Source organism: Porites lutea, chromosome 10 (assembly GCF_958299795.1).
Source record: "Porites lutea chromosome 10, jaPorLute2.1, whole genome shotgun sequence".
Classification (NCBI taxonomy): Eukaryota; Metazoa; Cnidaria; class Anthozoa; order Scleractinia; family Poritidae; genus Porites; species Porites lutea.
The window spans coordinates 31631372-31646784 of record NC_133210.1 but is presented as its reverse complement, the minus strand read 5'-3'; the positions used below and the strand labels follow the sequence as shown (position 1 = coordinate 31646784).

The 15413-nt window shown below is 38.7% G+C and overlaps 2 protein-coding genes across 6 annotated transcripts in view; one reads left to right on the top strand and one right to left on the bottom strand.

Annotated features, from left to right (window-relative positions):
* The window catches only part of LOC140951195 (uncharacterized), a 187889-nt gene that overhangs the window by 67375 nt on the left and 105101 nt on the right, over positions 1-15413 (bottom strand). The window lies entirely within an intron of this gene.
* Positions 7559-8951, top strand: LOC140950965 (COX assembly mitochondrial protein 2 homolog). Its single transcript, XM_073400180.1, has 3 exons — positions 7559-7719; positions 7813-7884; positions 8853-8951. The coding sequence occupies exons 1-3, from the start codon at positions 7642-7644 to the stop codon at positions 8937-8939; spliced, it is 237 nt and encodes a 78-aa protein (XP_073256281.1). The 5' UTR covers positions 7559-7641; the 3' UTR covers positions 8940-8951.

Below are 15413 nucleotides of genomic sequence, written 5' to 3'. Positions count from 1 at the left end.
CTTCTCCACTTTCACCCATGGTCCCAAAGCACACGAATCCTAGGGTCTGGTCATAACTTTTAAAAGAATTTTCCAAGAAATAATAACAAGCTAAAAACTCGCAGTCTTCTACTGTCAACAAAAGAATGTCAACAGGAAGGTGAACATCACTCCAAGGTTTCGACTTGTTTGGAAGATCACTCATTTTAGGCACTTCAATACTTAGAGGAGGAGGGGCATGATTTCTTGACATCTGATGATCAAGATCAGCACCTCCTTTTCTTTTAAGGTCTTGATGCTGCGCCATTGAGTCTCAGTAAAAGATTTCCCTAAATTGTGTAAATGTAATAATTATTAATTTAATAGGATCAGCACATTGTAAAACTTGAACAACTTCACAAACGTTAAATATTGTCAAGAAATTATTGTCACAGCTATTTTTTAGATAGTCAAACCACTGTTGCCTGGCCAGATCGAGGTGTTCACATCACAAAGGTCTATGAGTAGTGTTTGTTTACAAATTATAGTGGGACTACACAAACCGAGGCCACCCAGACAAAATTTGAGACAAATTTTGAAGTTAGCCAATCACAAGTTGAGATCTAAACAATGAAATTCCGCATCTGAAGTGTATTAAAAATGTTTTGACAACGTCTGGGTTGACTAGAAAAAGGCCAGCAGTAAAGAAACTTTGAACAATCCGCACTTCAGGTTACGGCCGCTTATTTCCCGGCAAACGGCGCTCAGCTTGATTTATACAAATGTCACGATTCATTATTTATATCACTTAGAAAAATGGTTCGCAACATATTTTGAGCTGGTTCTAGCTACCCCCTGGGTAGAATTATGCGCGAAATCATTGTTTAGATCTCCTGTGATATCAAAATTTTGTCTGGGTGGCCTCTGTTTGTGTGGTCGCCTCGCGACTCGGTAATTTTCACCGACTAGCCACCTCCAGTTCGGTGAATAATGGTTATTATTATTCATTCAAAATATTTCCCCAATTCTGATTGGCTAAAAGCACACGCATAATTCACCATAACCAGTTACTGATGACCAAATTTGGAAAAACTTTGTGTTTACCGAGGAAATGACGTCAAAAATGCAGCCCGCTACGGGTTAATGCACCGTTAACCGAGAAGACCTGGGGACGAGGTTAAGTTGTTTTGGTTGTGACAAAAATGGCCGATACTTCACTCGTAACACTCAGAACTACAGCTGAACTAGGCTAAATAATAGCTAAAAACATGGCAAAAACTGTAAGAAGACAACTCGGAGGGCAGCATCTGCTATTTGGAGAATATATTTGGACAAACCTAAACGTACACTATCGAAGATGAACTTAACATCGATGCAGGTAAGCATGTTTTAGCTATGTTTTTAAACTAGGAATTATTTTGAATGTATAACAAAACAATTATTGAATTCGGCTTAAAGTCTTGAAAGGTCTAGGTTTTATGGCATCCCAGTATACACCTTCTGGTGTCTAGTTTTATTTAGTTCCAACCCCTTCATCTTTCTACATGGGGCCGCACTTCATTTCCAATATGAAACCTCTAGTTTTTAGAAATAAAGCAGTTTATGTTAAGGACAAGAATTGAGGCGCTTTTGGTGATTGATGTGGAACTGACTTGGATCGAATTTTCCGAACGAGGTTACATACAAATGATTGTAGCGTCAGCTCCGTTACACTTCTTTGCATACGTTTTATACTAACGCGATCCAGTTAAACAGTCAGTTAGTTTGTTAACTACTCTGCTCTTCACAAAAATATTGCACCTTAAACGTAAACATAATTTTCAAATATCTGAAAAGTCCGCCCAGTTTTCAGAAGATATAAAGACCATAAAGTGAGGAATAGAAAATCATACCTTGATCAATACTGTTGCTTCTTGCTGCCTGATTGTATGAAAGACGATGAAATCCGATTGAAAGTACACAGCAAGCTAGCCTATATAACAAAACCAAAACACTCTTTCGTCTCCTACACTAAGTGGAAAGCAAGCTACGGACGTGATCATATATGGTGTCGAGATCTCGCGTCTGACATGACTTTCATCTGGGGGATCTTAAGAATATTTCTGAAAGGGACAAATTTTGTAATGATGCGGATGTTAACTTAATCATATAGTTGTGATGAATAAAATTGTATTTCATGTGAATGACTTTCCAGTGGCTTATTCCTCTTGGAGAATTTTATAGATCACTGTTGCATACTGCCCCCCCGGAGGGGGGGGGGTACTCCTTGGAATTCTTGGCGGGGGTGTGCCGCCCGGTTCTCCAAATCCTGACCCTATTTCAGACCAAAAAGTGTTATTTTCCACACCCGTTTTCAGGCCAGACCTCTAAAATCCGTACTCGTTTTCAGAAATTATGTTATCATTACTTAGATTAGGGCGCAAACAAAACAATTCTTCAAATCCATTTCGAATTCGCATATTTCTCTTTCTCTCTTACTCATCTGGAATTGAAACGATAAATACGTTCATTCACTCTGTAGTTCCCTCGAAAGCCATACCCGATTACAGACCAAAATGAGCAAAGTGCATTAAAAAAAGACCAAAATGGAGCAAAAAACCTTACCCGACGGGGGGCACATACCTATATAGCATATATAAGGGAGTACCCCCCCCCCCCCCGGGGCATACTGCATGATTGTGTCATTAATTCTTCAGATGATTCCTTGATAACCACAACCACTAGCTCATATAGTCTGGTCAAACTGAATTATTCTCTAAGTAAAAACCTAAGAATGTATAATGTAAAATTACAAACGGGGCTCTCTTCAAGTGCAGATGATCACAGCATATCTGAACCTCAAAACAAGAGAGGAACGTAGAAGTTTTTAATTAAGCTGCTTAAAAAAGCAGAGCCTGTTTACAGGAAGTTGTACTGTCTGTACTGGGTACGCGCGTCTCTAAGGTGTGGCCTGAGTGGTCTGTGTTATGAGAAACGCGGAGTCGCGAGATAACATGAATAAATGTTCATCCTTGAATTAAAATATGAAGTGACCGCAATGTGAAAATTGGGAGATTTGATTCTCTGAGTGTCAGGTGGAACTATAATACGCTTGTTGCAGCCCTACATATTTTTTAACAAAATCCTCTTGCAGTTCTCTGGCTGCAGATTGCATGAATACACAGCTAAGAAACGATTGCGACACTCCAAACAAAAGCTGACCGCGTACCGTGAGTTAGCTCTGAATGACTGAAAATTACTAGGAAGTATAAAAATCTAAAACAAACCTTTAGACTCTTGGAGGAAGTCGTAAGAGAAACGAAGCTCAGAGCGAGTCCTTTCTCAGAGTCAGGTAGCGTGATTCTTTCCTATGAAGGAACAATTGATTATGATTGAAAAGATTCCGCATTCCTCTTTATAAGGCATTATGTTGATGTTAGGGTCTAGACTATGAGGATAACCAATCAGAGTAGATCAGGCTATTTTACTTTATTTTGTTATTACTTTATTTCACTTCGAACGCAGGTTACTGACATGTACTGATTTAAACACACAACTTGGTGCTGTGTGTTCAGAAAAAAAAAACAGAAACCAACTTGAAAAGTCAAGACATGACGCCATCGTCAACATACCTTGACGACTTCACTGATGGAGTCCGACTTGTTAGCAAATCTAAGTCAGAAACTAAAAATTGAAGAAAAAAACTGATGTGAACGAGAGAACTATCGACTTAGATTGAATTGATCAGTTAAGAAGTAAATGGGTGCGACTGTCTCGCTACTCCTTAGATAATTCATTGTTTCGTAAAGAGAAGTGATTGCGACACTAAACTACACGCAACGGTTGATCTTCTGTTTGGTCGAAATGTCCTATACACTAAGAAGATGAAAAAAGTTAACAGACCTGTGGATAAAGTGCGATTCTTAAGAAAGACGAGCTGCTAGGCTTGCAGGAAGTTCAAAAATGGAGCGGAATACATAGAGGATATTACACTGTGGCGAGAAGATATGAATTTTATGTTCGAGTGGCAAGAACAATATCTCACGAGTGAGCGAAGCGAACGAGTGAGATATTGTTCTTGCCACGAGAACATAAAATTCATATCTTCGAGCCAACGTGTAATGTTCTTTTTATTATATGGAGAAACTAATTCAACAAAAGCAAAAGGCGGGAATCGTGACGTCATTGAACGATACGACACTCACAAAGGTGACATACGGAAAATACGCCACTCGGGTCCAGGATGAAGTGGCGTATGGAATCTACGAGTGGTTTAGTTCCCAGTAAAACACTCTCCTCCATATAATAATACTTTTTACGGTGCCTGCTAGGAGTTACACACACAATATGTAATTCCAGTGCTACAATTCAGTTGTTGATCATGATTGAATTGTATGATATAAGTTATAAGATAGCTAGAATATTCGCCCAATCAAATTCGATAGCGCGAGCGTGCTTATATTCCCACTGAGCACGCTGATGACGTCAATTAACAAATCGACCACAATTTTCCATGGTCTACACTCTTTTTTACAATAACTAAGTGATCCCTCGCCCGCTGATTGGTCGAGAGCTATGGCCTTTGAGAGTATAGACCATAGAAAAGACGTCATAAAATGTTCATAACTCAAGTTAGTGTGGTTTCACTGCAAAGTTTCGAACATTTTATGACGTCATTTCTATAGTCTATAAGAGTGTAGACCATGGAAAATTGTGGTGGATTTGTTTTTTACAATAACATTTATTTTTAGTTTCCTGCGAAGTTTCTCGGAAAATCACTGCACGAAGCGGCGTTGTTCTTGTTGTTTTTCGTATTTTTGCTCTAACTTTGCAGGTTCAAGCACCAACTCACTATCAGGAATTTCTCCCGATATGTTAACGTTTGGTTCTTCTTTGTCCATGTTGAGGAGTAAAATTATTTTTAAGAAAAATCAAAAACAAAACAATGGTCTATTTAACAAAATTAGGCGCCGATATTCACGTCGCTTGAGGCGACTAATTGTTTTAGTATAAATCACATTGATGACTATTCGAGAAAATAAAATTATTGATCAATTTCCGACTCCGAAACATCAAAAAATCTGGCTGCCACTTTGAAAAGAGGGCTAGCCTTCAATGTTACAATCACCGCCCGGTGATTAAAGCAGGATAAAGCGAAGCTCCTAGCCAATCATAGCGCTCCATTTTCGATAATCATCAATGTATTTATACTAAACTCCCATAGACCATAGCTCTCGACCAATCAGCGCGCGCGGATTCGCTCAGTTATTGTAAAATAAACTATACCTCGAGTTGACCTTACCAATCCTTCCAAGACGTCTCCCAAGTGCTTTCATAAGTCAACAGTGCACGAAAAAGCGTTGCTGATCGTGTATTTATAACTTCAATTTAAGAGAAAACTTTTGAATTTGTTAACCGATAGTAGGGAATTGAAAAGATGTGAGTGTTGTTGTCATCTTTGCGAGCTGTGCAGGCTATGGCTTGTGCAAATCATTCTTTGCAAAGTTATTTCTTTTGAAAAGAATTTTTCGGTGAATTAATAGTTTTCCGGCACCTCAATATGGATTTTACAATCTTTTTTAATTTTATCTTAAGCGACTTGAGGAAACTTTCTCTCAGTTTCAAGTCAAAAACATAACTGTGTGGTAAAAAAAAAAGGCACGTAGACATTGACGCGTATTGTTTGAGCGCGCGTTGAAAATAATAAAATCTAAGTTAACGGCTGCATTGATCGCTTTGATGATGTTATAAAACAATTAGTTCATGCTTCAGTTGTGCGTATGTTGAGATATTGAGCTCTTGGGAAGTTGGAGAGCACTCAAGAGGCTAGAGTTGCTCTCGGCTGGGCCTCTTACGCTTCTTTCATGCTCTCCAAACTTCCCGCGTGCTCAATATCTCAACATACGCACGTTGGCGCATCAACTAATTGTTAATAAATAGAATACTTGATATGTACACGCAAAAACAATACACTATTCGACTTAACGCAGAATCCATCAGCCTGATCCATAACGTGACTTTTGAGACAACAAAGCATATTTAGTGCAGATCAGTCTTTTTTTGCTTCATTTTAAAATTGTTGCATTTTATTCGAACGACACAATAGGGCCATTTATACGAGGAAAAATAAAACGCGTCTTACATAAGACGCGAACTGGACCATTTATACTAGCATGTCTTATCTGACCGGCATACTGTATACCACAGTCCATCATCCCAGAGTGTCCATCTCTTATTCAAGGCCTGGGTAATAGTGTGGAAGACATTAAGACTTTTTACTCGACTTATCTTAAGCAAAGGCGGATCTAGGGGGTAGGGGGTAGGGGGCAGGGGGTGCGCCCCACTCCCCCCCCCCCCCCCCCACCTCAGATGACGGCTGGATCTTCTAATACAACTGGTATTCTGCAAAATATGCAGATATGTATGATAAATGCAGTTGATGTTCACCGCTGAATCCAGGAAGCCACGAGGGGCCAAGGGGCTTTCGCGTCTCCTCTCGTGTGTCTCTCGCGGGTCTACTTTTCACGATATCCCCCAAATGGAGAGGTTGCTCACAGGCTACAACTTGCTAGACCCTGCGTTTGTTGGAATCTGAAGTTAATTCGGACGTAAATCTGTGGGGGCAATTACAACTTCGATCCTCTTTTAAGACTCGGCGTTCATTCGGGGCGGGGTTTTCTCCTACCGCAGCGTTTTCCACTCTTCTCAAACGCACTTTAAAAAATTTACAAAACAACAAACAAACAAACAAATATCTCAGTCTCCCCAGGCCCCTCGGCCCCCCGCCCCCTCAGAAAAAAAAAGAAAATAGAAAAAAAAAAAGGAAAATTATAAAAATTGTAAAAAAAAATGGGGTTTGTATTGTGGCGTAGCGTAACGGTGCTCTCCCGTTTTCTACGAGCCAGGAGCGTCGCTAGGAGCACGAGCCTGCAGGATGAACCGTCATCTGCTGCGGTATTGCGGTCTTTGCAAATTTTGCAACCTCATAACGCCGCTTGGCCTCTTGAAGCATTTAACCAGTTAAATCTTGGCTTATAAAAGTACATAGACGATAAGTATATCAGTCTATAATTGAGATATACCCACCAAAAAGCCAAATTGATAACCAAAAGAACAGCCGAACATCCATTAGTAACCGATCGAGGCAACGAACTCCCTCCAAATAACATTGTCGATAATTGTTGTTTTTTATTTCTGGAACCGACCCACGCCAGAACTAGCCAGTTTAACATGAATGTCTCCCGATATAACAGGTAACTGCTGCCCGTTTTCCGGGGAAAACCCCGTCACGAGGACGGACGGAGGTGGATCACGAGACCGTAGATTCGGACCTCGCCCGTAAATTCTTCAACAGTAAAAATCATGCGCGAAATGATAAAAATATAAGCCATATACTAATACTATTTTTATGCCACTTAAGTGTTATATCACTAACCAAGTTTAATACTAAATGGGATTCTAAAAGAAAGTTAAAAAATCCGGTTAGTGCAAACCGGAAAAGGGACCGGAAGTCGGGTTCAAATATTGTGGGTCATTTTTCGTAGTGGCTTATATACAGTAAAAAACAAAGGATACTCAGAAGGCGTGGTTGCTAAACGTTCTGTTCAGAGTTGCAACTTGCAAAGAAGTACAGCTAAATTATTTAGCTGTTTATAGGCTATGTGACGAGAAAATTTAAATGTTAAAGGGTAATTCTCGCAAGCTATGCATCCCTCTTTAGCGCCTCATCTTCATGGCGACTGCCTAGAAATTATACAGCAACTGCATCGCTGTCACGAACAGGTTAGTAGTTAAACGTCTTGTGCTGTAAACACGTGCCTGCTTGGCCATGTTCTTGTGCTGTATACAAATTTTTTTTTTCATCTTTCTTTGCAGCATCCTGTTGGGAAATTCTTAGGCGAGTGCAATGATATCAAAAGAGCATTGAACAGATGTTTAAAAGAGGAGGTATTTATGTCTTTTTTATCTGATATCCATTTCACTTCATTAGTTGAGGGGAGATGTGTTATGTAATTCTAACTGTGATTGTGAGGACGAAATTCTCTGGTTTTGTCATATGGTAATATTTGTAGTAGAATTTTTATAAAAAGAGGTTTTAAAATTTTGATTTTGCACATTGTCAGGGGTGTGAATGATTAATCAGTCAATAAATATGTTTATAAAAATTAATAATGATGAATAAATTAAGTGGTTGTTCATCCAGCTGTGACTGAAATTATTGAGTAACAAAGTGTGACATAACAGAAATGAGAATATTTGTGAAATTATGGGATTTGTTGTCATCCTCTATGAGACCAAGATGAAAAATGCTTCTGTACCAAAAATCAGTGTGTTCGCACCAACTGACGGTGAGATACTAGTATCCTTATGTTCTGACAACTGCATGCAAATCCTTCAAAAGCTAATTTCAGAGGATTTGTATGGAGTCTTAAATAACTATCTCTGTGCACGTATTAGGTATAAGCAGCAGGTCTGAGAGTAAAACCTCACCAAATTCATACATGTAAAAGTAAAGGGAGAGTGGCAGTATACTGGCCCAACTACCAATCACGTGTACCAATAATCTGCTCACAATAATTATTGACTCTTTAAAAATTAGCCCGGGTAGTAAGCATTTCCACACAAGTTTTTGCACATCTGCAAGAGTTTTCACAATAACTCAAGTGGATGAGTAATAACTTCGGCCAAAATGGTTGCTACACAGGCTACTTGCCAATTCTTATCCACACTTTATTGCAATAATTATATAATGTTGTTAGTTTTATATCTATATTTATATATCTGCTGGGGTGACAGGCAAGGCTACATGTAATAATCATGATGCTAAGTCAAGAACATGATGTCTCCAAAGGAGAGAAGGTCTTACTCATGCAACATTTATAGATCTTTAAACATTGTTCTATTTTTTTTGACAGGATTTAAGAAAAAGAAGAAGAAACCAAGAAGATACAAAAAGAAGAAGAAAGACACTACAAGATTTGTGTTCAGAAAAACAGGAATGAACACTAGGATTTGTCAACAGAGTTAAACATCCGAGATGCCTCATTCATTTACAATTCAAGTAAGATAAGAGATGTTGGCATTCAGATGATAACCTATTTACAAATTACCTTCTGAAGCATTGCTCTTTCTAGATGGCATGTTTGATTGTCAAAGTACTCTCTTCGACAGTCTTATGACAATTATTGTCAACAGTACAAATAACGGCAGAACATTCTGAGTACCTTTAAAGTCATGCCAAAGGGATTACTATCAGACTGTTGGAATCTTAACATGTGTTGCGCTGCTAAAATGGGTAAATTGTGAGGAGCATTGTCATGAATCATACTTGCCCTTAACTAGTACGAGTCACAATTAAAAATGAACAATTTTTGTTACTAGAAATTGGATTTCTTTTTGTGATTACTTAGTATAAAAATGGTAATTAGTATGAAAGTCTGAAATGTTACATTTGTGAAAGGTCCGAACCCAGTTGAAGGGGACTAGCTCCGGGTCGGCTACACAGAAAAGACACTCGTACTCTGTTGGTTCAGCAAACTTTGTATTTCTTCTAAAGCTTCAGTGTTGTTACAAGTCAACTTAATCTCACACTAGCTTGTACCATCTCTCTGACAAAAGCCTGTTGTAACTCCTTTTATCCTGACTGGACATGACAGGTGCCAATCTTAATCATTCGAAATTTAGGCTTACATCAGTAGAAACCCGATTGGCTGTAAGGAATATTATCATATTTTCCTTCAGCTTTAATCAGCTTTAACTATAAAATTCACTTAAGTCCAGTTAATGTCCAGTCAAAACAAAATAGTCAGAGAGATACAAGGATCACAAAGAATGTATTTGTATATATAAATCGCTGGTTCACACTATCGTTACTCCAAAAAGTACAACTGATCAACTTTTGTACATTACACAAGTTGTCGTTTAAAGTCTTCTTGTAGGAATAATTAACAATACTAATTTGTCCTGCCTTTTTAATATATTAACTCAAAGTTGTTTACGAGTTTTGCAATAAAACTAATTAGCGTACAAATATAATTATACGGATTATCCAACAAAAGAGTTCACTTGACAACCAGTCTCAAACAATCGTTAAGCAACTACACTTAATGAAGTATAACTGAATGATTTGATCAGGAGATCCCGATGGACAAGGTTTCTGTCACTAAAACGCAAGCCAACTGAAATACTAAGATCTTGAAAACGTAGGAGAGTAATAAAAACAGTATGTTCCAGGTGAGACTTTGTTTTCCTGAAAAGGTTTTGTTTGGTCAAGGAAAAGTCAATTAAGGCCAACAGAGCATATCCTTTGTTTTACCAGCGCGTCCAATTAGTATGAACAAAAGACAGATTTTAACAAAAGATAAATCTTACTATTAAAGTCACTTTACAGCCAGCACGTGCGTTTTCGAAATCTCTCAACCAAAACAAACAGATGTAATAAACCTTGCACACTTTTGCGTAAATAAAATAACACTCAAAACAATTCAAAATAATGGCTGTTTTGAGTACTTTAACACATTTACAGTATTACCATTGTTAATACTGTACTTAAAATTGGAAGCATGTCATCGTTATAGTCCGTTAATTTCAACAGATCTACTTATACAGATACATGCTCAGAAGAAAACCCATTCCAACAATCTTTGGTAACAATAATAATTATTATTGTTGGTCAGCAACAAATACCAAAAATATTTGGTAAAAAAACTAGTTTTGTGGGACCCTAGTAATGCTAGTTGTTGGATGTTCAGCAATGTTCTTGCACCGTTGAGTCAATTCTTGGGGTAGCAATATTGAACATTCTGCTGAAATAATATCACAACATTGTTGCCTGATATTTCTTGCAAACGACAGCAACTGTAATCTTCAATCATAGGGATCCCTAAAGCTCTGAAACTATAAAATCCAGGGAGCATAGCATGTTTCTTTTGTGAATTAAGCTTACGTCACCAGCAGGGGTCATATAGCACTGCTGGAACACCAGCTGTTGTTGTGTGAAGGACTCGGCTTAATATGATTGACAGGTATCTTGCAGTCCAGCGATCCTCACCACAAAAAATAAACGTAAATTGAATGTTATTGTTCCTTAATTCTTAATGATGTGGCAGTCCATTGATGCAAAATTGATTTTGACAAAGAAAAAGAATAACTTGGAATACACTTCAATATCTTGATATACTGGGTGCCTTCTTTGAGGTTTAATCTACTGAAAATGTTATTGTAGTCTCTACGATAACTGAAGAGCCAAAGAGAAGCAATTAGTTTACTGCAGCAAGCGGAAATTAACTGAATTCACTTTGCAAACTTATACCCAGAGTTCTTTTAATTTGTTAACATGTTCCTAGCATTCATTTCAACACGTTAACTCGAACCAAGTAAAAATTCTTCCACAATGAAGGGCTGGCAAAACATTAGTCGGGCTTTTGTGTTGTTTTCCTTACAAGTAGCCCAATGGTAAAGCAACGTTTCGTGGCTTGTTAAGAAAAATAACAGACTGAATACTGTTTGGGCTAGCTTCTTGGAGCCCCACCAGAGGCTAGTAAACTGAGTTAATTTCTTGCTCGTTGGGCAAGCTGAGTTGATTTTCTTTTGTGTGTCTCACCTTGTGCAAACATACATGTAGTACAGCAATGGGGAGACATGTGAACTCTGTCAGTCTGAATCGTAGTATTGAGGCAGCCTATAAACTCAGCATTTATACTCTGGGTTCTTGCATCCTGCCATCTTGTGTCTCTTTCAAAGGTTTTTTGTTGTTTTTTGTCCATTATGCTTGCAATACTATTTACATTTTCCTTTTTTAATGCTTATGAATAGAACACGGAGATACTTCTGGGTTTCGAAATGGAGAAAACTGGGGTTAACCTGGAATACTGAGCAAGAAATTTCACCCAAATACTGGGTCACATCTTAATACGCGATACTGATAATGAGATCTATTGGTCGTCCCCACCTCCCCCTCCCTCCTCCCCCTCCTACCTCCCCCCTCCTCTCTACTGGGATACGTAACATGAGCGTTTTAAAGGCTCGTTGAATGAAGGCAGTAAAATAATATTCATTTTTAGTATTCACTGTACCACGGCAATTTGATCGGATACTTGAATGACTCACAGTCAATCAGTTGATGCCAACCGTGTTGGAACTAACTGCGTTGTCCTTATCAGCAGAATAGAATAATTTCGTTTACCATGAATAACTTCGTCAAAGGATTCTTGTCTTTGCTGGTAAATGGAGCGAGTTTTACTCTGCATATGGTACTGCTAGCAGGGATTGGCGCCGATAAAAGTGGTGCGTGCTGTAACATTTTTATTTATTTACAAGATTGATTTGAAGTGCTGGGACAATGAAGTGTTTGAATTTTGTTTTTGTTTAGACAGAAATTTTTTGTCCGATTAGAAAAAAGAACACAATTTACAAACATTTATTTCTTGTTTTACTTCTGTATTTTTGTTCACTTATAAACCTATCTACTTGAAAATGGTCATCTTATTTTGGTTTCGCTTTCTTTTAGCCTGCGTGGCAGGCGCAAGGAGGGGAGGGAGAGGGGGAGGGAGAAAAGCACTATCCCCTACCCCTTTCCACGCCTGCTACGCAGGCTAGCTTTCTTTAAAAACTTTAGACTCTTGTTGTTATTCTATATTAATGATCAAAAAGTCCATCCGAGGAAGTAACCGCTTTTTAAAAAACATTGCGTGATTTTTCACACTTTTTACCTAATAAGTGACAGGAAAAAGAAAGGAATCGAAAACTTCATTCATGTTCGGTGCAGAATAGACTTTTTTTAACTTCTTTGAAACAAAATATGGTCCGTTTGCAAAAGTAATTATACTTTTCCTGAATATTTGCCCAGCTTTTTTGGGTGTTTTTTTTTTCTGTCCTGAAACAGCAGTGGAAAGAATAGAACCGTTATGAATGAAACTCGAGAACTCAATTTGTAAGTTGATTCATGGAGTTAAGTGCTACGTCTTCTCTTTGGAGCACATAATAGACTGACACCTTGATGTAGCCACGATAGTTCTGTATTTGTTTTTTAAGCCAACAGTTACTTCAACTAGTGCGACAAACTAAAATAATCAATCTAGTCCCTCTAGCTCTTTTGGCCACAAAATGCTAAAATAGAGCTTATCAAAAGCAGATCGAATTTAAGGCAAAATGTCGCTGTTGCTCTTTTTGCGCGTAGGCCTGTACTGAATTGGTGGTAGGTCCAGGCCCTCATATCTAATCAGGAAGGGTCTCCTTTGTTTAATGGCAGTGGCTTCCTTGACTCTGCGCTTGATGGTGTTGTTCGGACAATTACATTCATTGGCCAAACTCCCAGGTCCCTTCCCTTGTCCCCGGATCAAAGAACACCAGTCCCCTAATATTCTGCCATTTTCGAGCATTACCAGGCCACAGGTCACAACATCAACCCACGCAATGTAAAAGTTCTATTTGACGAAAACAACACCATCAAGCGCAGACTGAAGAAGGCCATTGCTATTAAACTAAGGATCCCCATGAATATGGATGAGGGACTGGACCTACCGGCAATTTACAATCCTCGCAACGCTGATGAAGTCTGAGTGATTCGGACGAAATATTCGTTTCGTACCTTATTTTTTTCGCTCTGGGTTTTGGAATTTTCTGCACTAATTAATAATAATAATGATAATAATAAAAGAAGAAGAAGAAGAAAAGAGCAATTTAAGTACCTACTAGTTTTCGCTGAAATGCCTAAAAACGATGGTACTTACATTTATACAATGATGCAATTACAATACTTGTAATCTGGATCTCTCGTTAAGAACAAGTACTTGCCTAAACTAAATATTCTAAAGTTTTGCGTGATTTTGCAAAAAATGCAATATTCTGCAAGCGCCCCGGCGCTCGTACACATCGGCCATTCTCGTCACTAGAGCCACGCCATCGGTTGGCTTACGAGGACCACTTAAAAAAACCGACGGGCCCTGAGGACGAGAATGTACACATACGAACAGAGCTGCGCGCGCGTATTGAACTCGCTAGAACCCATTTCGCTCATATTTTCCACAGGCGCAGTCAAGGCAACACCCACCGCCCCACCCAACAAAACACCGCAAATTCGCCAAACCACAGACGGCGATGATGATTTTGTGCATGGAATCATCGGTGGAGCCATCGTTCTTGGAATGATTTTGATGATTTACGCATGTCACTCATGCTACCTCCGCTTTTGCCGTAACCGACAGGATAACGCAGGCGCAATTCTTAACTTGCCAAATATGATGCAGTTACCGTCCCAGTTTCCCATCGGTCCTCCGTTTCTTCACAAAGATGATGGTATTACTTTAGTAACCCAAAACTGAACCACATTATTTTCAGTCAGTGGGAATGCAATAAAAAAGAGGAGAAATTCTTTTTTCCGGCCACAGGCTCGCCTGGGCCTCCAAGGTCGTCAAACGTTCGAGGTGTTTTTTTTTTTTTTCTTTTCTGTTTGTTTCTTTGTTTTATTGACTGATATTTCATTTACTGTTAAGGGCAAGGGTGTATAAAAAACTCAGCTAACGTAACAAACTGCCCATTGTTCTCAAAGTATTGAGCTTTTTTCCGTTAAAATTGCTGTGCACTTGAGTAAAATTACGCATACCTATGGAAAATCATCACTTAAATTTGTAGACTATTTATTGTGAACGTTTGTCACCTCTGCTAACATAGTCAAACGTATAGGATAAGTGGAAGTTGGAGTGGGTGGGTACCGCGTGCTCCAGAAAGAGCGTTGAGTTTGAGACTGGCGTAGAAGGAAAGGAGTACTACTGTTTGAGAATTCCCACTATTACAAAGGGATAAGTGAAGGGTGGAGTGGGTGCGTACAGCGTGCTCAAGACGAGCGTTGAGTGGCAGACTGGCGTGGAAGGAAAGGAGTACTACTGTTGGAGACTTCCTACTACTATAAAGCTTGAAAACTATCAGTAATTTCACGGAACGCTAGAAGTACTCCTTACGATTAATTTTCTTAGCATTTCGCATAGAGTGTGCCGCGTAAGACGATTAGTGACTAATCAAATTTAACGAGGAGTTCTCACTTAAAAGCCGCCAAATCTTCTGGATACTATCCCCCCTCAAAGGATGCTATGACAAGGCGAAAAAGGGAAACAATGCCAGCCTTAAAGACAGTACAAATCGCACAGCAGAACTACAGTTTTTCTCAGTCCAAAACTTTTAATAAATACTATATACAATAATACATACACAAGAAATTCACAGCTGAGAAAAACTTAGAATTTAAACATGGGAATTTTTGTACACTGTAGTATTCTTGCTCATGAAACTTGCGTTAGATTCATCCAAAAGAATGTGTTGCGTTTGCTGCCAAATTTTACTGAAGAATAACCGATTTTTTAAGTCAAAAAGTGATAAATACATATTACAAAGATAACTGCAGCATAAATTAGGCTGAAATTGGACAATTTAAACAATTTTACACCATAAGAAATTCATTGCCGCTTATTGACTGGGCCGAG